This window comes from Gracilinanus agilis, chromosome 4 (assembly GCF_016433145.1).
Source record: "Gracilinanus agilis isolate LMUSP501 chromosome 4, AgileGrace, whole genome shotgun sequence".
Taxonomy (NCBI): domain Eukaryota; kingdom Metazoa; phylum Chordata; class Mammalia; order Didelphimorphia; family Didelphidae; genus Gracilinanus; species Gracilinanus agilis.
Window position 1 is genome coordinate 472,557,785 of NC_058133.1, and position 26,306 is coordinate 472,584,090.

General features: G+C 37.1%; 1 protein-coding gene across 1 annotated transcript; it reads right to left on the minus strand.

Annotated features, from left to right (window-relative positions):
* Positions 1 to 2,618: 2,618 nt before the first annotated feature.
* Positions 2,619 to 25,913, minus strand: SEC22B (SEC22 homolog B, vesicle trafficking protein). Its single transcript, XM_044672530.1, has 5 exons — positions 25,717 to 25,913; positions 17,585 to 17,694; positions 11,542 to 11,702; positions 8,805 to 8,951; positions 2,619 to 4,604 (listed from the first exon to the last, which is right to left on the minus strand). Exons 1-5 carry the CDS (start codon positions 25,789 to 25,791, stop codon positions 4,450 to 4,452), a joined length of 648 nt encoding a protein of 215 aa, XP_044528465.1. The 5' UTR covers positions 25,792 to 25,913; the 3' UTR covers positions 2,619 to 4,449.
* Between the last annotated feature and the right edge of the window lie 393 nt (positions 25,914 to 26,306).

Genomic DNA, 26,306 nt, shown 5'->3' on the forward strand with positions numbered 1-26,306 from the left:
AAAGCAAGTAAAATTTGGAGAACACCAAGACTATAAACCTGGCAGAAGCACTGTGGTAGAAAGATGGTGGCTAACGAAGAGGGATATTTGCAAAAAGGATGGGTTTTTAGAGAAAAATATTTTTTTCTCACTCATCCTGTGCAACCCATCAAAATTACAAAAATATAGGGGAAACACAGTGGATGGAGTGTCTGGCCTGGAGTCAGGGAAGACCTGGGTTCATATCTGGGCTCAGATATTTCCTAGCTGTGTGACCTTAGGCAAGTCACTTAACCTCCATTGCCTAGCCCTTGCCATCCTCATCTTAGAATTAATACTAAGGCAGAAGGTTGTGGGTTTAAAAAAAAAAAAAAAAAAAAAAAAAGATAGATGAGCTGAGGGAAGGGAAGGTAGTTAGGGTTCTAAGCAGACACTAAGATGCTGCTGGTGCATGTACCTGGGATAATTTAGGTTATAATCACCTTGAGAGGCCAAGGCTTGGGAGTAGAAGGCTTAAGGATTAAAGAATGTTGGATGATAATGAAGTGGTAATTGGGGTTACACAGAGAAAAGCACCATGACTGCTGATTTGCAGGAAGGGAATTAGGCAACTGACATTCTAAACCTTGAAATGATTATCCATAATGGCTCCTCCCAAAAAGATGAAGTAACTTGCTCAGGCTGCATGTCAGTTTGAGTGAGCTGCGACTTGAACTCAGGTTTTAAACAGAAGTCAGCTCTCTCTGCATTACTCCCGCTGCTGCTGCTCACAAAATAGTTAATATTTGTAGAATGTCTAAACTTATTGTCCTATCTCACTTGGCTACATGAGCTATTTGTGTCTCCCTAAAGACATTTGATTCTTTAATTGTAGGGAACAAGTGTAGATACACACAAGAAGCAATATGGCCAAGTGGATAGAGGATTGGCTTTGAAATAGCTCCAGCCAGACTCTTGTTAATGACTTAAGGCTAGCCATCATGCCCTGGTTTTTCTCAGGCAATTCCCTGGGCCTTGTCTGCAAGAGGTAGTTGAACTGATCATTTTGTGGAGCTAATTTAATTCCCTGCCCTGGAAATCACAATTTAATAAGAGTATGCTATAACGCTTGGATGAATGCTCAATAGCGATTCTTTAGGGGAAAAAAAAGCCCTGCTTAGTACGTTAGTGCCCAAGGTGTTCAATAAATGTTCCTTAACGAATGTGAAGTCTTGTTGGATGTGATAGTTAGGTGCCTTAGTTCTGTGTATGATCCTAGCTAATTCACAATCCTCTGGGCCAGGATGGGGGATTATATTTGCCTCACCTACTTCACAGGAATATAATGAGGTTCAAATGAAGCAACAGATACAAAGTCTGCTTTGCAAACTATAAAGTGCTCTGGTTATTCATTAAAATTTAATCTCCAATTTTCTTTCATGTCAATTTTTTGGTAGCTGTCAGCATTCACAAAAATATCTTTCCTCTGACAACAGTATTAGTGTGGTAGAAAAAAACCTATGAGTTACCACACTAACTGCCTCTAATTATATGAACTTAAGGCATGTACCTTGTGATATTGTAATCCTATTAAGTTCCTAGTCAAAGGCAAGTCTTTTGGGGAAGAAACTAGGAACATTTAACCTGCAAAAAGCTTTAGGGGAGAAGAGATGGCAGACTCAAGACTGTAGAATTATAACTGGAAGGGACCTAATCTAACCCTCTCATTTGGCAGATGAAAAAACTGAGACCCAGGAAATTTATCTGGCTTTTTAAAGGCCATGGGAAGTGGTAAAATCAAGACGGGACACAGAAAAGTATAAGAAGGATAAGATTTCTTTCACTTGGTTTCAAAAAGCAGAATGAAGAGCAAAAAGGGCAAACTGTGGAAAGGCAGATTTTTTACTTCAGGAGAAAACTTCTGAATAATTAAGAGTTGTACAAATATGGGATTGGCTGCCTTAGGCAATGAGTAGTGGGTTCTCCATCAAAGGAGATATTTCAAGTGAAGGAAGAATAATTGCTGGTTAAAGAAATTTTAAATGGGGGTTGGTTAGGGGCATGGGTTAGAAAAGATGACCCCTAAAGTAATTTCTAATTCAGAGATTTTGTGATTAGAAAGGTGATGTAGTAGAGTTAGCATGGACTAATTAAAACACTGGGTTCTACTCCTAGCTCTGAAATCTTAGGAAAAAACTAATTTACTTTTCCTTTTAGTTTCCTTATTTATGCCTTCTAATTCTTAATATTCTGCTCCTTCACACTGGGAACATACTTCATTCTTTTTGATGGATTGTAGTCACACTGATCATTCTAGGCAGGTTCACAGGTTCCTCTACATAATGGGTTTAAGGTTTTTTTTTTTTTTTTTGGTTTGAGCATTTTGATTAATTCTATTTAGTTGCGTTCCCATCAGTGTCCTTCATCTGAAGTCACTAGGTAGGAAATCTCACTGAAAATCTCATCATCTGATTTTTTTATTTCTCCAGATAATAATTTCCCAATTAAAAAAATTTTTTCTTCTTACTCCTTTATCTGCTCAACAACATTTTCTTCTAAAATTTGAAATAAAAATGTACCCCACTGAGCTAACTATATATGGTAGAAGTATGGCTATGCAATTCACTAGACACCAGGAAACTCCACAAGAAAGGGAAAGATGTTCTTAGAAGAAGTTTATTTCACTGCTAACCCTCAGGTGGCAGCATTTGACTGTCATCAAGCTGCCACACTGTCCACTCCAGAATGGCACCAAATCTTAGGAAGCCACATTGGGTTTAATCTTCAGTTTTTCATAGACCTACATGGCTGGGACATTTAGCTGTGTATAGACAAGATTTTGAGAGACTATTTCTATCTACAAAGGTTAACTTTTGACTATTCAAAAAAAAAAAAAAACTAGCCATCTTGATCTGAGGCCAGAATATTGAATGGTTTTCTCAGAAGGTTCTAAGTAAATTAGGAGAGATAAATTAAATCTCTTCGTCTTTATATAAGAAACTGATCCCCTGCCAATTTTCAATCAGGAAACAGGGTTTTGTACCTTGGATGACCCTTTGTAGTTAGAAAGCCACACCTACTAGATTTATTAAGCTAAAATAATTTTTAAGGTGCTGAGGATGAAACGAATTAATCTTGTTCTACCTTTTCTCATACAGTATTGAATCTATGGGCAGGAGGTACTAGATAGACTGCATGAGATCTTTCCTTACCCTGTCTCTGTCCTTATGCACACTAATTCTCTCTATTCCAAAAATGCCAGCTCCAAAAGTAAAAGGATATTTCTATCATTCTAGAAGTGGGAGAGAAGTGGACATGAAGTCAGATTTCATTCTATCAGCTATTAAAAAATACAGTAAATGAGATTTCTATCCTTAGAAAGGTAACTTTCTTAGAAAGCACTCATAAACAGGAGGAACACTGATACAGACTTCCTTGGTTAAAAATATTTGTAATAAAACAGAAAAACTGAAACCAAAAATTGATTTCCTACGTATCTGAATATTTTCTATTTTATAATCTAGATTATACCTGAAAATGTTGGTCATGAAGCTTAAGACTGTTGATCAAAGCAACCTTTTCTGCCTCTGCACCCCCTCCCCATTATAGAAATATACATGGGGAAGGGGAGAGTAAAAACTCAACAAATGGAAGAAAAAGAGGAACTCAAGTGTGTGCTGAGCCTCTAGTCATTAATTGTTTTCAGATACTAATATTCCCCGTGTCATACAAAAGGAAGATATTAAGGAAGGAAATGAAGAACTTCCCAAAATAGTTTAAATTTTATGTTTTAAGATTACATTATAGAAAAAGCCTGATACCTTCCTAATCAGGGAGGGGATACATCATAATTTCAAGGCATCTCAATTTAATATTCATTTAACCCCAAAGCAATTGTGCAATAAGCAAAAGGAAAAGGAAAACAACAAAAAGTTAACTTTTCACGGGGGGCTGGGAGAAGACATTAATATATGTACAGAAATCAGCCTTCACATACAGGAGTCTTGCTTGAGTGGCCATTGAAGATCCAAATTCCAGAAAAAAACAAACATTACCCACATGAGGAATATTCATTGGCGCTCAACAGTTTCCATTAGGGCTGCCCTCTCTAAAAGAAGGAACAAGATGGTGCCAGTACAGGTTGGTTATTGAGAATCTCATTGACAGCTCCATTCCAGAAAGGGAATGCCTTAGTCAATGCTGCCTAAGGGTTCAGAACACAGGGAGGGGGCAAAAGTCTACTGTTCCCTAACACATATGGTTTGCCACCCAGAGAAAGTCTTTAGTCCCCAACAAGACTTTCTTTTAGAGGGTTATGCTTCACTAAATGAGGGGTGGCCTATGGCATTCTGGACACTTCCTTTCTTTCTAGGTCCCCGGAGTCACAAGTTGCATTTGAATCCTAATGCACAGCTCTGTGCGCTCAGCGTCCTGCAAACATACACCTGCCATGTTTCAGGCTCTCCCCTGCCAGGGATGGCATTAACCTGCTCAAAGCCACCAGAATCGTACATACACTATCAACATGATAAAAAACACAGCAACTGCTGCCAGTTTAGCGTAGGTAGAACGCATGTTCAAATACTTCGCATCCTGACGGTATTTCTTGGACAAACTGGACAAATTGTTGGCTTTGGAATCCAATGCTGTCAAGAAAGAGAAATGAAATAAAACAAATTAGCCAAAGAGACCATTTGCAAAAATTCTTTTAGTTAAAAAAAAAAAAGCATATCCTCCTACCTCCTGTTCTATTTTGTTATAGGATTAATAAAGGAAATCCTTGCCATGAATAGCATGTACTCAATGAGATTATCACAGAGGATTCATATAACTTAGAAGTAAGGCGAAAGTCCAAGGGTTCTTTCCAACTCTAAGAAATATAAACTGGCTCTATGGCAGGGGGTCCTTAGGGTCTCTGAACTTGTTCTTGTTTGTTATTTTTTTTTAAACCCTTACCTTCTGTCTTAGAATCCATATTAAGTATTGGTTCCAAAGCAGAAGAGTGGTATGGGCAAGGCAATGGGGTACAAGTGGCTTGCCCAGGGTCACACAACTAGGAAATGTATGATGCCACATTTGAACCCAGAACCTCCTATCTCCAGGCCTGGTGCTCTACCCACTGAGCAACTAGCTGCTCCTAGGAATTTAATTTTTAAAATGATTTTAATACCTATATTTCAATTGAATTGGTTTCCTTTATAATTCTATATACTTTATTTTATGTATTTAAAAAACATTATTCTGAGAAAGGGTTCAGAAGTTTCACCAGACTCCTATAGGGGTCCATGACACAGAAAATGGTATATAAATATCAATATATTAATATCTCCATATCAATACTAATGGAAATAAACTCTGCAGGAAATGACAACCTAGCTTGTTGTATTTTTCATCTCAAGAGTATGCTGAAACAAATCAGTGAAAAATACGAAGGAGTCGCTACCAAAAGATCTTTTAGGTCCCTTCCCTATAATAATATTTTTTTAACATTTATTAATATACATTTTTAACATGGTTACCTGATTCATGCTCCTCCTATCCCCTTCACCCCCACCCCCCCACACTCCCCCCACCCATGGCCGATGCGCATTTCCACTAGTTTTGTCATATGTCCTTGATCAAGACCGATTATAATAATATTTTTTAAAAAACTTATGATAAATTTCCATTAACCAAAATCTGAACACAGATAAATAAGGAGGGGAAGTAAAGTAAGACTATATATTAACCATTGATCTTGATGATGGAGACAATTCTGGGTCACTGTTAAGATCCTCAAGAACCTTCTGAAACATCAAAGACTAAGTTATGTGCATTGCAATGATCACTTTTAGAAGAAAAAGGCCAATGGAAGCCAAAAAAGATGAAATCAGGAATAGCACCTGCCATTCTGAGTCCTGGGGCAGTACAGATTTAGCCCAGTCTCTTGCTCATGCTAGATCTAGAGTCCTGAGTGACAAAGATTTATGTTCAGAATAAGGTGTTATACTTACTGCCCCATGCAACCTAAAACAGGAAATAGACTAGACATTTCTAAAAGACGCTCCATGAAAAGGGCAGGGAAAAAGACCTTTACTGGCCATGCCTTACTGAATCAAAAAACACAATGAATCTGAACCCTCCAAACATTTCCTTTAATTCAGATCTGGTCACAAATTATTAATTCATGGCAAAGTGTGAGTGCACTGAACTATGAACTACCAATCATCTTCTCTTTCTGTAGTGTTCTACCCTCTCACCCCCAAAACCCTTACCTTCTGTCTTAGAATCAATACCAATTATTGGTTCCAAGAAAGAAGAGCAGTAAGGGCTAGGCAATGGGGGTTAAGTGACTTGCCCAGAGTCACACAGCTAGAAAGTGTCTGGGGGCCACATTTGAACCCAGGACCTCCTGGCTCTCCATTCAGAATCATCTAGCTGTCCCCTGTCTATAGTGTTTTAAGATTTACATAATGCGTTCCTCACAACTCTGTGAAATAGGTGATGCAAATCTTTCTAATCCTCATTTTAAAAATAAAACTGAGGCTTAAAAGCAGTTAAGTGACTTATCCATTGTCACTTCGGAGTAGGGTGGGATTCTTGACTGCAAGTTCAATACTCTATTCAATACTCCATTCTATTGGCTCTAAGTCTACAGTTCTAGGAAATACTGAAGTCTGACACTATGAAGCTCCATTTTGGAAGGTACTCCCAAGTTTTGGAAGGCTATACAAAAGATTGAAACAAACACAGGAACTATCAAGTTAGAAAGGTTTCAATGGACCTAGCCAAGGATTCTTATGTCTGCTCCCCAAGGTCAGCCTACCTGGGCAGACAAAACTCATCACCAGAAGTCTGGCCATAGATGATGAATTGTTTTAGCAACAGTAAGTCATGAAACTAAGGCATGGAAGAATTATAATGAGTTATAGAAAATGATCTTTGGTATATATTACATATGTAATTATAGATGTACATACCTTCCTTTTTAGGATACAAACTTAAGGCACAGGCAATTAAGCTAGAGTCTGACACATAATAAATGCTTGATTAGTGGCTATGTGGAAAGATTACCCATCCCAAAGACTTTGAAGATTTGGAATCAACTAATTAATAAGCACTTATTAAATGCTTAAAGATAACTATTTGGGGTATTTTTTTATTATATTCCTTGGAAATTGATCATTTTCTCCCATGTTTGTATTTCTTTGTTGTCCACAATCTAAGTCTTAGGAGAATAGTCCCAATTTTAAAATCCAATTCCATCACTGACATAATTAGTATTCTTCAGCAATCCACTGAACTTCTTCATAACAGTAAACTGTCAAGAAGGTGAAAATGAAGCTATTTTAGTAAACATTTTTTTTTAAACCCTTGTACTTTGGTGTATTGTCTCATAGGTGGAAGATTGGTAAGGGTGGGCAATGGGGATCAAGTGACTTGCCCAGGGTCACACAGCCGGGAAGTGGCTGAGGCCGGGTTTGAACCTAGGACCTCATGTCTCTAGGCCTGACTCTCACTCCACTGAGCTACCCAGCTGCCCCTTAGTAAACATTTTTTTATGGAAATCCCCATGCCTCACTCTAAGTCTAAATGACAAGTATAATAACATATTCTTAAGTATCACCAATATTCCATTTGCTAAATTTTGTGGTGTCCTTTCTTATTGGCAAGGGCTTCCATATCATAAGAAACAAGAGAAATAGCTTCTCAGCATCTCCAGGATTTTTTTATGATTAATGGCTAAAACGTTTAGGGAAACAGGGGGCAGCTGGGTAGCTCAGTGATTGAGAGCCAGGCCTAGAGACAGGAGGTCCTAGGTTCAAGTCCGGCCTCAGACACTTCCCAGCTGTGTGACCCTGGGCAAGTCACTTGACCCTCATTGCCTACCCTTACCAATCTTCCACCTATAAGTCAATACACAGAAGTTAAGGGTTTAAAAATTAAAAAAAAAAAAAAAAGTTTAGGGAAACAACCCTAGGTCAAAGTAGATGTAAGATTAGAAAGTGGGATTCAGTCAGAACATTTAAAATAGCATGAATGCTATCTCAGCTGAAGCAGAGATAGCTTCTACTTAAAGAGTTCAACCTTTTATCTCTTTAAAATTTTTGCAAAACTTCATTTTTAAGCTGGCTCTTTATAATTGTTCCTCAGAGAACATTTTTGGGAACTCTGGTGTTGAGAAGTTGGTTTTGTTTTAAAATGCTGCAATATATTAAACTTAATGTGGGCATTGCAAGAACTTCTAAGTTACTCATTAGATCTATGAGATAAGGCTAATAATGTAAGAATGTTGTAAATTAGGTAGGAAAAAAGAATGAAAAATGGCAGGCAATGGTACAAAGAACCTTAGAGTCAGGTGCCCAAGTATCTTGTCTCAGATTTGTATAGCCTGTATAAAACACGAATGTTTCCTGAATAAAATATGAGTGTTTCCCAATATAATATATGAATGTTTCTAGGAAGAAACTCTAAATATTGAGGGATTAACTTGTTAAAGAATCCCAAGATGACAGCTTAACTGGATAACTTTAAATTAAACAAGAACAACCCTTTGTTGTATTAGTGAAAATCAGTGAATAAAAAGAGTGCTGTAGAGTCCTCAAAAGCATCCTTCTCTTCCATTTCTCTTAACTTAGGCATGTTTTTCAGATTCCGTACTGGAGACCTTACTACTGAAATGCATGAGACCAATATACTTACTATAGGACTAAAGAAATATTAATTATTTTGGTAGCCTAATTCTACTATTAACCATGTAAATAAGATTTTGGTATGGTGCAAAGATAACAAAACTCAACTACTTATCTTTCTGAAATAAGAGTGTTCTTTCTATTAGAACCCTACTGCTCTTAGAACAAAAGTACCTGAGAGTGCTTCCCCTCGCTGTAAGACTTCTTCAATGTTAGCCACCATGATTCTCTGTACATCCTGTAATTCAGTGTTGATGGAGCCCAGGTTCCTCCGAGCACGGCTATCAATGTACAATTTTTTGGTTTTCTGAATGTAGGTATCTGGAAAGATGAAGCAAGTAGCCATTAATAAATAACTTCATGTGAGCTCACTGAATCTCTCAAGGCCCATATCATCCAGGGGATACAGGACTTCCTGCCATTTTAGGGCATTTCTGAAGAAGTATTTATAAAAATATCAAATATACTTCAGGAGAAACTGTCCCCTTGTTTGAACATCTAAAATGTTTGATGATGAACTGCACCTTTCCAAAAGAAAAGAGGTTAGAGGGAAAAGGGCTCTTACACAGCAATCTGCAGTATAAAGGAAACAGGTTAGACCAAACTTCCCACTAGAAGATAACAAGATAATTTAAAAGACTTAGTTTTGAGCCAAAAATCCTACTTAATAGCTCCTCACCAGCCTGGTCTCAGAGATCACTGCATATAATATGGTTGAACATAAAAAATTGCAACAAAACAGAGAGCACAGAGAAACCAAAAAACATTGTAGCATGAACCTCTTCAAAGTGGGATTTTTCAAACTGTCTTCTATAAACTCTTAGTAGTTAATTATTCAGTTTTAGGAGCATTTTCCCCCAAAAGAAAGTCAAGTAACAATGAAAACTTAATTTTTGCCTGCACTATCACATTCAAATCCTGACCTAACATGAAAGAAGGCAATATGTTTGTCATTTCAACTTTTAAAACTGAAAACTTCTTAAAGTATTTTCCACTACCTTATCTTTCATGTATAGACACACACATTTTTTTAAACTTCAGAACTCGCAAGTTTAAAGATAAAACATAAATTTTAAAAACCAAGTCTTACAGGGAAAGATCTACAAAAATCCTACTCATCCTATTCATATCTTCATATTCCTACCTCCGACAGGCCTGAGAAATAATGATCTGAGAGACAGACAGACACAAAATTTCCTTCCATTTTTAATAAGATGCTACTCATCGGACAATCTTCTTTAAGTTGAGGCTAACTTGCTCCTTATTTATATAGGGCTATATTTTTGTGCACAGATGAAATTTCAAAAACTAAGCTACATATTGCATAATTTTAGAATAAGCTAAGATTTCCTAATTATATGATGCAGAATTTTTTTTTACATGTTCACCATTTCTGAAAAACCAGGCTGACCCACTCCTCATTAAAATTTCCAAGAGTATTAGAAAATAGAAAAAACACTTTAGGTTGTGATAATGAAATTAAATCTGCCCTGTCTATCCTTAATCTAATCACCAAAGGTGAGAACATCCCCACTTAATTTACAAGTTGGGAGGTCTGCGACCCACGTGTGCTAGAGTGAGTGACAAATCAAAATTTACTGACTGCCTTCTGGGCAGTCCTAAGCAAAGTGTCTGTTGTGATTGGACACGTAAACCAAGAGGAAGGCACAGGAAGTGATGCAAAAGAAGCCCCTTTAAAAGAGAGTTCAGTGAGTTTAGCTTTCTTCTTGTTTGAATCTTGGACCTGAAGGAGCTGTTCTTGTTCATGGCTTGGACATGGAGGAGCTCTGGCTGGGACCCAGAGACCTTGGTGAGTGAAAAAGGCTGACTGATTACCTTAACTTCCCTGGAGGACTAGCCTTTTGGAGGCTCCCTTGTTTGGGAGAAGCCCTAGTGGCTAAACCCCTTGTTAATTGACTTTTAGGCTCTCCAGCTGGGCCTTTGGATCCCTGCCAGAGTAAAACCCAGACCTGAATACAAATCTAGTTTAAGTTAGATCTCTTACTCTACCCTCCTCTCATCTCTCTACTTCCACTCTCTCCTATATTTTTTAAATAAATTACTAAAATCATTTTAGGAATTGGTATTTATTCAGTTCCTTGGCAACCACACCTTTAAATATTAATATATCCAACCAAAAACCCTTTTTTTCCTCTTACAAGGTATTTTTTTCTTCCTTATATTTTTCAGCACATACTGATGCAGGCAGAAGTTGGACAGATGTTTGACTCAATTTGATGCACCATCTTGGGGAATGTTCCACTCATATGCCTAAAGCTGATGATTCCCTTGTATCTAAAAGGCAATATGAATTCCATAATCTGACATTGATGTTTGTCATAATCAGACTGCATCCATGTTGCATCCATGTCCTATTTCTCTACATGTGGAGAACATTTTCTCATTTTCTTTTTTTTAAAGCAAGTTTTTTTCTACATCTTTTTTTAAATTTTCTTTTCTTTTCAATTATATGTATTTTTTCCCCAACAGATAATAAGAACAATGGATACTTCATCATATATAATGACAATATCTGATATAGGCCATCACTGATCTGAAACCATTTCTGGAACTCTATGGATAAATCTATAAATTTTACTCTTTGGAGAGTGAGTTTAACATTAGGGTTCACTCATGAATTAATTAATTCTATCAGCACCATCTTTAGCTATGCTCTACTATGCCTGTGTCCTTTTGTGATGAGTTCAGAAGTAAACACAGGGCAACATTTCTAGGGGAATGATCCCAAGAGATTTAAAAAAAATCATTTAGGCTTTCTCAAAAGAAAGAACACTGATTTCTTTCGAGGAATATAATGAAGAAAAAGAATAAAGCCCTAAGCCTTAGAAAAATAGTAGCACAGAACTGTAATAAAGCTCATCAATAACACAGTATGAGTTAAAGCTCTCACCAAATTCAATGAAGGAGTAGGGTCTGGAGACAGTGGGCACTTTCTTTCCATGTTGTTCATCAAATTCAGAGTGCAACTCTTCAAGGTAAGCAAATGCCAACTTTTTGGGGAAAGCAGCTTCACACAAAACCAGGTAACACACTCCCTGCTCAATAATGTAGCTGGAAAAACAAGAAGTTAAAAAAAAAAAAGTAACCATATAGTAGTTTCTAGGAACCTTTTGGGTACTCATGTGTAAGAGGGGTCTAATCTATGCCTTCCTTAAGCTAGAGAGTCAGAAAGAAATTATAAACCATATGCTTTTTAGGCCAGGAAATAGACATTTTTCCATTAATGGGAACTATATCCCCAAAGCAGTAGTAACATATATTTATCCAGCACTTTATAATTTTAATAGTTTTACATATACTCTATTAAAATCCCATTTATCAATAACACAATTCTACCACTTAATGTCTTCTATAACATCTCAGTCCATCCCTTGAGAATTCTTTCTTGCAAATCCATCCATCCATCCTATAATTACATTTACTGCATTCATATTTTAAACCCTTCCCCACTACATCTGAAAATAGCAAAGTGAGCCTTTTAAAATGTACCTAAAAACTAGAATGTTGACCCAATCATGGAAAGGACTTGAGATCATTTAATCCAGCTACCACCCAAACAAGCCATCTCACTGTCTCAGTTCTAAAGCAAATTCGATTCAACAATCATAAGTTGTGGGGCTACTATGTGCAAGCCACTGTACAAGGTACTTGGGATACAAACATGCCAAAAAAAAAAAAAAAATAGTCCCTGCCCTTCAGGAATTTATAATCTAAAAGAGGAATGAGTCATACAAACAAATGTTAGAATGGCATAGGCCTATAGGAAAAGGTGAAAAAAGAATAAATGATCCAAAGAAAGTTTCATGGATAAGCTAACATTTGAACTATGCCTTGAAGGAGGGAAAGGATATCAGTGGGAGGACATGTGGGTGAATTCTTTTTAAAGCCAAGTATGGTATACATGACACAAAAGCAGAAGGACTTAGAAAAGGATGGAACAAAAGTGGAAAGGGGCTTAACTTGTAGGCAATGAGGAGTCGAATAGTGATATAATAAAGAAGATCACTCACACTACAGAGAAAAGTCTATATTGAAAAAGCAGAGACTAGCAGCAGGGAGGCCACTTAGGAAAGTAGTCTAACAGTGCATCTTGGCTAGCTATTGTCCTATTTTTCTCCTTCTCCTCCTTCCAGTGGTCTTGAGAAGGCCACTTCAACAGGCATCTTTACTTCTTTTCCTTTCACTTTCTTAACTCTTTGCTGCCAGGCTTCACCTATCTCATCATTCACTTGAAACTGTTCTTTCCAAAGTTACTAATGATCTCTCAAAAAAATGTTTTTGTTTTTTTTTCATATGGGAAGGAAGGAGGAATTGGAAAAAGTTTCAAAACATGTAATGTGCAATACTTGTGGACTTCTCTCCTCCATGAAGGAGCAGGTTGAAAGTGTCTCATGTGTCTTCCTTCAGGATATTCTTGATCCTTCTACTTTTGCTGAATTCACTTTTTATTAGAGTGGGTATGGTCATTCTTTCCATTTATAATGTTGTAATCATTGGGTATATTGTTTTCTTGGCTCTGCTGACTTCACTCTATCAGTTCATACAGATCTTTTCGATCTTCTTGCCATTCATTAGATTGATCATTTCCTTCAGAACAGTAATATTCCATTACATTTATGCACCACAATTTGTTTATAGCCATTCTTTAATTAATGGTGATATATTTTGTTTCCACATTTTTATTATTATAAAAAGTGCTGCTATGTATTGGTGACTATGAAGATTTTTTTCTACCAATGGCTTTCTTATCAATGATACTTCCAATCCACCTCTTGAAAGAGTGATGTGTTATGGGACTTTTTCCAGTGTACTAATTCCTTCTTTCCATCCAGAATGCTACTTATTATATGAGATGGCTGTGTGGGAAGGGTACTAATAATGGTCTCTTAATTGACAAATTTAATGACTTTTTCTCAGTCCTCATCCTTCTTGATCTCTCTACAGTTTTTGAGATTATTCATCTACATAGAGGTTTTTGTGACGTTACTTTCTCTTGGTGCTCCTATCTATCTATGACCATTCCTTCTTAGTCTCCTTAGTTGGATCTTCATTCACATCAAGCCTACTAACAATAGCAGTCTCCTAATGCTCTTTCCAGGGCCCCCTTCTTTTCTCTTTTTAAAGTATTTCTTTTGGAGGTCTCATCAGCTCCTATGGCATTATTTTCTCTACACAGATGACTCTCAGACCTGCTGGTCCAGCCCTAACCTTTGTTCCAAACTCATGCTATATTTTAAACTGTCTCTAGAGTCCAGTATTTGAATGTCAAAGTTTCTATTCAATTCTGGTTATTTCATCAGGAATGCTTAAAAGTCCTCTATTTCATTAAAAAATCCATTTTCCTCCTATAGCATTATACTAAATTTTGCACTGTGAGTTATTCTTGACTGTATGTCCCTGTTCTTTGCCTTCTGAAATATTAAATATTCAGGCCTCCCTTTCATTACATTGCTAGCTGCTAGATCTTGTGTGATCCTGACTCACTCAAAATTACTTTAAAAATTCTTTCTTTCTGGAAAAAAAAAATTCTTTCTTTCTGGTTACCTGCAGTATTTTCTCTTTGACCTGGGTGCTCAAATTTTGGCTATAATATGTTCCTGGGAGTTTTCATTTTGGGGTTTTTTCAGGAGGTGAGCAGAGGATTCTTTTCATTTCTACTTTGCCTTCTGGTTACAAAATAACTGGATAGTTTTCCTATAATTTCCTGGAATATGCTGTTTAGGCTATTTTTTTGTTCATGGGTTTCAGGTAGTTTAATGATTGTTAAATTCTCTCTCCTTGATCTATTTTTCAGGTTAATGTGTTTTTCCAATGAAGTCTTTTGGCTTTGCTTTATTTTTTTCTCATAGCTTCTGTTTGACCAATTCTAATTTTAAAGAGTTATTTTCTCCAGTAAGGTTTTATAACTCTTAACAAGCTGTTAATTCTCTTTTCATATTTTTCTACCATAGCTCTCACTGGTTTTAATGAACCATTTTTAGCTCCTTTAATTCTTTTAGGAATTCTTTTTTTTTTTTTTTTAATATTGTCCAGTTGTTGAGGTTTTGTTTAAAGGTGATTTCAAATTGTTGTCTTCTGTGTTTTATGTCTAGAGCTTCCTAATCTACAAAGTAGTTCTTTATAGCTGGGTTCTTTTTGTTTGCTCATTTCTTTCAGCCTCCTTTCTTGACTTAAGTTCTTCACTTTCAGGGGTGTGAGATGGGATAAGGAAGAAATCTCTGGCCTAAGTTTCTATCCTTTTATGTTTTACTGCTACTTTCACAGCTCAATTTGGGACCCTGTTGTTGTAGAAAGGGTAAAAATGATGAGTTTAGTCTTGGTCAGTGACACTGTGCTTTGGAATGTTGAAAATACATAAATGGAAAAGCCTGGAGCTGGAAATAAGGATTTGAGAGTCATTCATATAAAGTAGAAGAACACCAAAATAAGACCAAGATCCATATCCCATAGATAAGTAGTCAAAGGACATGTAAATTCTGTGACATGAATGTAATGGAATATTATCATAAGAAATGACAAATGATTTATTCAGGAATACATGCAAAGACCTTTATGAAGTGGTCCAAAGTGAAGTAAGCAAAACCAGAGAACATATATGACTAGAATAGTGAATATAAAAAGGAAACTAAAAGGGAATTGTGAATAATTATAATGATTCACCTTAATTCTATAGAACAGATGATGAAATTCTCTTTCAATAAAGAGATAGAGGCCAAAGAGGGAAGAGGAGAATACATTATCCATTGGTTTTGCTTAACTATTTTTCTTTGTTACAAGGTATGCCCAAATGGAACAAAGGAGATATATCAGGAAATTACTCATATCAAAATAAAAGCAATCAATAATTTGTTTTTTAAATGAAAGTGCATGAGCTCACTGAACAAGACCAAGAAAAGGATTTAGGATACACACATATATAATGGATAAAAGAGGAGCCACCAAAGATTACAGAGACAGAACAGAGAAAGAGGGGGGAAAAAAATCAAAGTGCAATGATTCATAAGCTAAGAAAAGAGTACATAAAGTACTAAGCATATAAAAAGATAGGAAAATGTGGCTGCCCTTAAAGAAAACTCAGAGGTATAGAATAAAGCTTCCTACTTAAGGAAGCAGGCCACTGAAACTCAACTATAATCTGTTTCAGCACTAAGTGCTTACTTAAGATCTTCTAAATTATTCAATTTAAAGTACTGTTAGAATTCTCATTTATTCACGCCTAACCTTCAATCTTCCCATCCTATTTTATCTACCTATTATATAAGGGATGAATAAAGAGGTGAAACTAATCACTTAATTAGTCAGCAGCTTCAATATCTTATATCTGGTAGGGGGAGATTTAAAACTGGATCTGTGAATTTATTATGCTATTCCTATTTTTTGTTACTATGGATAATTTTAGAAGTTGACTGTACGTGTAACTACACTTTGTTCAAGTTCTCTATGGTGTAGGGTTATCTTCATTTATGCAAAAGGTTCTTAGCCTTTGATCAAAGTCAAGTACTAAACTGATGATACTTAAGTCAGAACATGATTCTATTCAAGCTCTGTTCTGTTATCAATTTAGAAAATCACTGGCATTGACCAACACAAATTATACAACTGTTCACATCTGTACATATAACAGCTTTGCTTTCTTTTTTGGTTCTTTACCACCTCCCTTATCCTATGAACATCCAATTTTTTGTCTTTCGTATCAATTTGCATTCTTGTTATCTATCACCAGAACCACTGCAATAGCATCCTAATCCACCTCCTCCCCCTCTTCCCCAATTCAACATCTTCTGCCCAGCTGCAAAATTATTTCTAAAACAGATCTGTGATCATATGAATCTCCTGCCATGACTCCTTATTTTCTCCTGGATGAACTCTAAAGTCCTCGACCTGGCATTTAAAACCCTCTGCAATCTGGCTCATCACCATCTCCTCACAGACTTATTTAGGAATAAGTTCTTCACACATTCTTAGGAATAAGTTCTTCACACATTCTAGGTACCAGATAAACTAGACTATTAGTTGCTGGCCAACTTGCCATTCCTCCTCTCATCTCTCTGTCTTTGCACTAAGTTGTTCTCCACATAGGAAGGCATGGGGGACAAAGGAATTTCCTCCTCCCTAGTCTCTCAGAATTCTGATCTTCCAAGAATTAGCTTAGGTGCCACTTTCTTCTTGAAGCCTTTTCAAAGCTTTCTAAGATTACACTGAAGGTACTTATCCTTGGACATATTTACCCAATACAAAAGCTTGTGGAGGGCCAGGCCTGTTTCATTTATTTTTGTATGCCCAGTTCCCTTCATGTGATAGGGACTTAATAAATGACTATTGAAATTAATTGCCTTTTTCTCCTCTCAGGTAATTTGTGATGTTCCTCATCTCTTCCTTTCCTATATTTGATGCAACATTTACTAAAAACTGGCAAATAAGGATCAAATTAACTTAAAGTTCTCTAATGAAGGTGTCAAGAGTCAAGTTCTGAACATTTAGAGGCAGAGAAGTATCCATGGATGTCCTAGAAATTGTTTCTGTTTCTTTTCCTGGACCATAAATGTGTCATTCATGGCATTAAAGATAAGCTTGTTCTTAAAATGTCTCATTTACAAGTGTCACTGAATGATGCAAGTTCTATTTTTTTTAAAAATTAAACAGTTCCAATTTAGATGACATTTGCTACAGTTTTTATTTGCCTGGGTTCATTTTTAATAAATGAAAGATACACACATAGTTAAATGTTGCAAAAAGAGGTGAATTTGTTTATTGGGGGAGGGAGGGAGGAATAATTATTATTTTCTTCTTTGGAATGAGTTGCTGATAATATTCTATTTCCCTTAAGTCCAGATGTTCCGATTAGATTCCACCAGCCTGGACAAATGTCCCCAAGCTGGACTGCTGCACTTCATTCAAATGATCATAACAACTAAACTAGAATCCATACTCACTGAAAAGTCATGGCTCCTGCTTCCAAGGTACATCTTGTAGGAGACTGTTCATTCAATTTGCGAAAAAGTTGCTTGGCCTGGCTCTGGTATTGTTGAAGATCCCGACCAGACTGAAAGAGAAATTAAAAATTCACTTAAGAACAACTTAATATAAACCTGAGTTATCAACAAGCTATCCCATGATCTGCCTTTGAAGAAACATTCTCAATGGAATCCCTCATTTCAAAATCAGAAATAATAACTTACCTTTATAGAGGGTTTTTAATATTTACAGAATGCTTTACATTTATTATCCTTTTATGAAGTAGAAACCACATCTCTATAGCACAAAAGAATATGGCCTAAATGTACTGAAGAAAATTTACATTAGCTCTCTACCAAAACTCAAATGGATATATTTTAACTATAGATAGTTTAGCAGTCTGATATATACCTTAGTAGTCATAAAGTTTAAAAGTCAGAAAACACAACTTCCAATCTAAGATCCAAAACTGGTCTGCTCTCTAGGCCATGTTCTTATAACCTAAATTCATTCATTCATTTATTTTATTTATTTATTTTTATAGTTTATTTTCTTCCTTAGTAACAACTCTATGACAGAAGGCAAAGGGCTAGGCAAACAGGGCTAAGTGACTTGCTAGTGACACAGCTAGGAAATATCTGACGCCATATTTGAACCCAGGTCCTCCTGACTCCAAGCTTGGTTCTCTAGCCACTGCCACCTAGTTACTCCAAATTCATTCATATATAAGATAACGAAAATAATCCTTTCAAACACACAAGTATAAATACCATAATTTGAAACATACATGTTTTATACTTAGTCTACATATCATAGATCACAAATTGTATGAACTAGAGCTTTAGGGGCCCCTACAACTCATTAATCCAACCCTCTCACTTTATAGATGAGGAAACTAAGGAAGGAAATGCCTTGCTCAAGAACCCATAGATAAATAGCACAAGCTGGATGAATGTGGGTCATTTTATTCCATACCTCTTGTTTTATTCCACACATTACATATGACCCCATTCAAGACAGATGTTACTTATAACACTAATAAAGAAGACTTATCAAAGGATAATTCAGCATTATAACAGGAACCTCCCTCCACCTTACCCTTTTCATTTGCACTATCACAAACATAGGATGCCATGCAACTGATTTCCAGAGAAGTTTAGGGGGAACACCCTGGGAACAATAAAGTCAGATAAGCCTGACATTCAGATGTAGAAGCTGGTAGGATTTGAAAGAAAAAAAAAAGAGGGTTGGAATTAAGAAAATAAGAAAAAGCAATGTAAGAGAAATTGAAATTACATCTTACTAACTCTTTAGAACACATTTAGGTTCAATCTCTTAATCACCCCACATTGCTAATCAGAGGTCAAATCTTGACTGATCTTGCTTCCATATCTTAAACATCTATCCCCTTTTCTCTACTTACACAACCACCACCTTACTTCACACCCTGTTCAACTTTCACCAGGACTATTTCAACAGCCTCTGTGCCTCAAGTCTCTCTTCATAGCTGCCATTATGATTTTCCTAAAGCACTTTGATGTTCATAAAGATGACCTTAATTGATCAAGAAAAGCTCATGTTCTATGTATTCTATTTAAGAGAACAAGGAAGTACAAGATGCTAAAATCTAATAACACCTACATTCAAAAATGGTTAATAGACAGCAATATTGTGAAATGATCAACTGTGATAGACTTAGCTATTATCAGCAATACAATGATCCCAGAAAATTTTGAGGGATTTAGGGCAAAGAATGCTATCTACCTCCTGAGAAAGAACTGTTGGGAGTTGGATGGATACCGATCAAAGCATACTATCTTTCACAGCAGTGTATTTATGGTATTGTTTTGGGGTTATGGTTTTATATGAGTGTGCTCTTACAACAACGACCAATATGGGAATGTGTTTTGCATGATAATACATGTATGACTCAGTCCAAAGTACTTACCATCTCTGAGTGGGGGAAGGAAAGGAGACAGCTTGGATCTTATAATTTTGGAAAATGTTATATTGAAAATTATGATGTGTAACTGGGAAAATGAAATATCTTTGAATCAAAATGGATCTTATCCATCCAAATACTCTAGTGCAATTATCTAATTTTACAGGCTACATTAAGTCTCATCTAACTCTAAGATGGTAAGGAAATAAAAGGAACTCAATTAAAGAGTATAATTTACAAAGCACTTTCCTCACAATAACCTTATAAGACTGGTAATGCAAATATTAATTGAATTTTAAAGACAAGTAAGCTGAAATTAAGAAAGGAAGTACACAGAGAACTAAGCTTGGATTTAAAGTTAAAGCTGCTACCTGAAATCTCATACTTTGGAATTTTCTATAATGCAGTCTACTATCTCTTAATATGCCCATTTAAAACAAAATGTCTTTATTACTGCAACAATTGGTATTAGTTCTTTGCAGTCTCTGTACAACCTCATTTGAAATTATGTTTTAATAGATTTGTATTCTCCCTTCACTGTTTGCATCTGACTCTACTGACTTATCAAACTGAAAAGTTACACTCTGCTAGGGCATGATACCAGGAGCCTTTTGTGACCCTCATTCCTTCTTCACGCATCTACAATCAGCTAAACGAACTGGGATGATGACATTTGGAAATGGCAAATATAGAATTAAAATTTGTAAATCAAATTTTATCTAACAGTAGTTCCACCCTTTCCAAATACCTTAGCAGAACTGCTCTATTTTAAAAGAAGGCTTGCAATGCACTGAAGCAACATTTTCACAAGGGAATTAAAATATACCTATGATCAGAGATGACAGGTGCTCCCTTGGAAGACCAAGGGAAACAAAAGATACCAATGAAAATTAAGTATCGAATTCTTGTTGTACAATAAGCAGGTTCAAAACTCTCATTAAACTGCATAAGCTTCCTCATATATTTTTTAAAAATTTGTTTAAAGGAATGTAATGTTTTTGTTGTTTACTTCTGTATATATGGATTACAGGAGTAAATACAATCTCTCTTTTATATTGCACAAATAATTTATGCCTTCTGAGGTTTATTTGTAGTTTTAGAATAACTTCTGGTCTTCTGATTAATTCAGTACAAATACAATGAATGAACTACACTTATTCTCATGAATATATTGCTCAGCTCTATTCTAGAGGTTCTTGTTCTTGAGGACCTCGTTTATTATTTAATATTCTGGTTCATAGATTAAGCTCAAGAAGCCAGATTTGACAGCTCTGATAAATCCTAATCTCCCAAGTTAAAACTACTACTTTATAGATGTTGTTTATTTTCAAGCTTGAAGTCCATGCAAGGAAGGACCTTACTATGCCAGTGCCCCTTAGAATATGCTATTTTATCCTATTTTCCTATTTGTGGCATTGTGACAAAAAAATCAAAATGTGACTGCAGGTGGTATAATAGGAGAAAATGAGTTAAAATCTCAAAACATTCTAAAACTAAATCAAGAGGCTTTTAAAAGGCTAATTAAGAAATGAACTTTCTATTTATTATAAAGATGTTAATAGGCAGTACAAGGTTTTACTGCCTTGGTCTAATGAACAAGCAGCAGTATCAAATGCCATCTGCTGGCCTCAGAAGAGTATTTAGCTTAGTCCGTTCCATCTAAAGTTTCTGTTTACCCCAAAAGGTAGCCAAAAGCCAAGAGTACCAAGAACATTTCTCCAAAAACAATAAGTAGATGTTCAAAAACTAGCTTTTAAAAATTAAACTGTACTATGGATGATCTGTTGCTTTGTTCCTCTCTCTTCTGCCTCATTTACCTTTTGCTCTACTCTTGGCTTATCTCCTCCCCCAAACAAGCTAATTTAAGGGGAGGGAAGAACATAATTCAATTGGGGAGAGCAGGCTAGAAAAGAAGGGGGACTCAAAGAGATCTTTAAATAAAGGGTAACAACACCAAAAGGTCAGAGCAACATGATGAGAATGAATACAAAGCATCTCTTTGTGTCCATGACATCAAGGAGTATTATATAGCTTTGTCCTAGGCCCTAAGCTGTTCTTTTTAAATTCTCTTTCAATGCATTAGATCTTAAGGATTTAATTATCCTTTCAATGCTAATGATCTCCAGACCTATATATCCAGTTCTGGCCTCACTCCCTCCCAGTCTTTAGTCCCTCCCACTAACTGTATCCAGGACATTTGTGACTGAATTTCTTATAGGCATTCCCTATTTCTGTGGAGGGCACCACTGTCCTTAGTCATTCTGAACTGGAACCTTGGAATCAGCTTCAACTCATTTTTACTCCCCCCATGTAGTCAATCAATTCCTAAAGTAATATCAATTTTACCTTCACAGTGTCTCTCACATCTATGCCCTTTTTCTCTAGTCATACACAACACCTACAGCTCAAATCATCAACATCTCTCACACAATACTGCAATAGCCTCCTAACTAACCTCTCCCCTCTTCCATTCCATCTTCCACAAAACTACTAAAATGGCATTCCTAAAATACAGGTTTTTATCCTTCTGCTGAATAAACTCCAATGGTTCCTATTATCTCTAGGGTAAAAGACAAACTTTCCCATGTGGCATTTAAAGTCCTCCACAACTTGGATCTAACAAACCTTTCCAGCCTCATTACCCCATTACTCCTCTTCATAAACTACAATTCAACCCAACTGGCCTCCTACGGCCCTCCTAAGCCCATTTTTGTGCCTTTGCACAGGCTGCCCCAGGTGCACTCTTTCTTCATTCTGTACAATCTGGTTTCCTTCAAGGGCCAACTTTTTCTCCACAAATTCTTTCCTAGGGATCCCAGTTCCCAGTGTCTCCTCTATCCCATTACTTTATGTATATTCTGCACATGTCTCATGTATGCATGCTGTCTCCAGGGAGTCTATTTTCTTTTTATCTTGGTAATCTTGGTGATAAGCAGTCATTGGCACATGGCAGGTTAATGATAGATTGACATTTCTATTATGGGGGTAGCTGGGTAGCTCAGTGGATTAGAGTCAGGCCTAGAGTCAGGTCCTAGGTTCAGATATGGCCTCAGACACTTCCCAGCTGTGTGACCCTGGGCAAGTCACTTGACCCCCATTGCCCACCCTTACCACTCTTCCACCTAGGAGCCAATACACAGAAGTTAAGGGTTTAAAAAAAAAAAAGAAAGAAAGAAATGTATATTACCTACTAAGAGAGGTTAGTTCTAACTTCAAACCAGAAATAATTTTTAAATGTCTCTGAACAAAATGGAAATAAATATTCACCACAAGAGAATGCACTCATACCTACCTCTGATTTTATTAGCCGGGTCTGAGAAAAGTCCCATTAAGATTTAGTGTTTTATCTGGAACACCTAAATTCAATTATATCATTTAATTATTATATCATTTAAGTGCTCAGGCACTGGAGATACTAAGATGAAATAAGATATGGGCTCTAACCTTGAGGACTTTATTATACAATGAAGAAAATAAAATATATCTACAAACAACATTATAAAAGCATAATGTGATAAGTGAAAAAAGATCCGAAGAGTTATGGGAAGTCTGATCTTTCAATCTAAAGGGCTCAGGAAAGGCTTCATGGATGAGGTAGCACCTGAGCTGGTTCTAAAGGAAAGATTTTAATAGTTCTTTAGAAAGAGGGAAGAGTGTCTTTAAACAGGGAACAACAGCAGCACAGGCAGATTTAAGAAGACAAGAAGGTTAGATAGGCAGAGCAGGAAGCATCTAAAATTTATAGTAAGTTATACCGAAGAGTACTTTGAATCTATTACATTGCTGAGTATTGATATGAATCAGCTTAATTCTCAAATATCACATTCTGGATTTAGAAATGTCTTTTAGCATTGAAATAATTCCATTTTATTTAATAATTCATTTTAAAGATGAGAAAAATGAGTCCAGAGAAATTACCTAACTTAAACAATGACAGCTTAAAAGTCGGCCAAGCTAGGTCTTCTGACTCTATAGGCAATGATCTTTCTACTATTTCATGACTTCAAAGAATAGGAAAAACACATAATTGTTCTAATTGTTAAGAGAAAAGTTTACCTATTATTAACTGATTTTACTCTTGTCGTAATGCTTGACTCTGTGGCCTTTTCCAACATTCCTTCACCCATATCCATAAGAGATAGTTTCAATCTTTCAATCTTTTAAAGTTTTTTTTTTTGGTGTGTTTTTGTTTTGTACGTACTTCATCTTGAATTTTGGTTGCTTTGGATGTGTCAAAAAATGGACACAAGGAATTTCATTTATATTGTCTTTTTCTATCTTTTATGTCAAAGCTGAATGGCCAATTTTAATCATTTGTTTCTCAAATATTATGCTAACTTTTTGGATTAATTCAAGCGTTTTCCATTATGCCTTAAAACACTTTTGATTCCAATAAAATCAGCTAATTTAGAACTATCAACTTGCCATATAGGTTCTGTTCCTTTTTCCTTGTCATTTCAAACCTTTAAAGTTTTCACTCATACAACATATTTTTCAGTTGTAAAATTAAAAATCAAAGTCCTATCTAAGAAATGTCTTTCAATAAGTGCTAACAGACCAAAGATGCTATTTCTGACGGTAACTGAAAACATATTAATATCCACAGGCCTCATCTCTAACTATGTAGGACAGTACAGTCTATAGCTCATCAAGGACTTAAGGCTTGGTGAGAGAAACTGATAGGAGCAGATCTTTGGTCATTTAATCATTTGATCTTTGATAAAGGTATTCAAGCTAAGACTCTGGGTAAATCACTCAACCTGGACTGCCTACTCCTTTCCACTTTTGTCTTAGAATGGATAATATACTAAGTCAGAAGGTATGGGTTTAAAAAAAAAGGCATATTTTTAATCAAAATAAGTAAAAAAGCACCCTAACAATTAGGAGTGTCCAAAAATCATCTTGGAAATAAGGGATTCCGTTTTCTCTCTTTTTTTTAAACCCTTACTTTCTATCTTAGAATATGAATACTGTATATTGGTTCCAAGGCAGAAGAGGGATAAGGGCTAGGCAATGGGGGTTAAGTGACTTGCCCAGGATCATACAAGTAGGAAGTGTCTGAGGCCTGATTTGAACCTAGGACCTCCCATCTCTGGGCCTGGCTCTCAATCCACTGAGCCATCCAGCTGCCCCCTATCTTAAGAGTTAATAATATGTACTGATACCAAGGCAGAAGAGCAGCAAGGGTTAGGTAATGGGTGCCAAATGACTAGCTCAGGCTCACAGAGCTAGTAAGTTTCTGAGGGCATATTTGAACTCAAGACCTCCCGGCTCTAAGCCTGGCTTTCAATCCACTGAGCCACCTAGCCGCCCTCTCTCTCACTGGTTTTCAAAGAGAGGCTAGATGACCTGCCCTGGCATTTAGAAAAGGCTTCCTATTCTGTTGAAGTCTTCACTGACCTCCGACACCACTCCCAACTCTGAGATTCCAATCTTATAGGACGACAGAACCTACCAGGGCTTTGGCTGGCACAAATCTAAAGAAGTCAGGGTCACCTCTACCACCAAAGTAAAATCACTTAAGTGGAACTTAAAAAAGACTCCCTGGCCATGGCAGGCACTCAGTCTGCTGATCTGAGCTGAAGTCACAAGAAAAAATGTTATTTCTCTCATATTTGGGGATTTTATTCAGTTAAAGATTTAAACAAGCCAAACAAGAAACTAAATCTCATTCTTCAGTAACCTCATAATTTTATATGCTAAAACCGAAATCCCAAGAAGCTTAAAGTAATTCGAAAACATTTCTTCACCAACCACGTAAAGATTCCAGCAAGCTGGGTCAAAGACTAATGGCTGGCCCTACTTTACAGATAAGGAAGGGGAGGCGAAGGGAGGCGGTAACTCGTTCAGGGGTCAGACAGCGTGTCAAGATTCTTCCCGGGATCTCTAACCAGGGCAAAGTGGTGGCTTCTAAATCAACACCATAAACTCTTGCTAAGCAGTGGATAGGCACAGCCACGCCTCTGCCCCGCAGGATCCCAATTCCCGGGGGTGTAACTACTTGTCCTGAAACCAATTGTAACATGTGCACCCTGAGGACTCTATCCTCCCCCGGGTGGCCTCTTCCACTCCCTGCCTCCACTCCCAAGACCCCGGGCAGAGGAGGGAGCCACGGCTAGGAGTTCTCGGAGTAGGGGGCGGGCTCGCACGACCTCCCCCCCTCCTTACCTGCTCGTCCTCCTGCATGGAGGCCGCCAGCGGGAGCCCGTCCGCCACCCGGGCGATCATTGTCAGCAACACCATTTCCTCCGGTTACAGGGGAGTCAACGCCGCCGCCCCGACAATGACAGTCGCGGTAGTTCCCTCGGCGTTTTCCGCCCGGCTACAGCTCAGCTCAGTCCTCAGCTGCTGGAGATCCCTCTGCTGGCGTCTCCACCTCCCCGCTGAGGTGGCCGGAAACAGAAGCTCGGTAGGTTTTTCTTACACTTCCGGTTCCTCCCTCCTCCCCGCCCCGTAGTCCGGTCAGGAACAGCTACTTCCGGCGCATGCGTTCCTGTTTCTCCTTTCCTTCCCGGCGCTAGTCCGACAAGTCCCGCCCATTTTCCCTTCTCCTGCCCCCAGGCCTTGTGGGATGGGCTGGATGCCCAGATTGTAATGTCAGTCTGGTCCCTCGAGAGGGAGATAGGAGGCACAGAACACGAAGATTTTCTGATTTTCAATGAGATTGGTGAAGGACCTGGGAGGAAAGGAGCGATAAAAATCAGACTGAACAGGAAGGGACCCAAAGGATCATCTTGCCCAATCTTTTCCATACACAA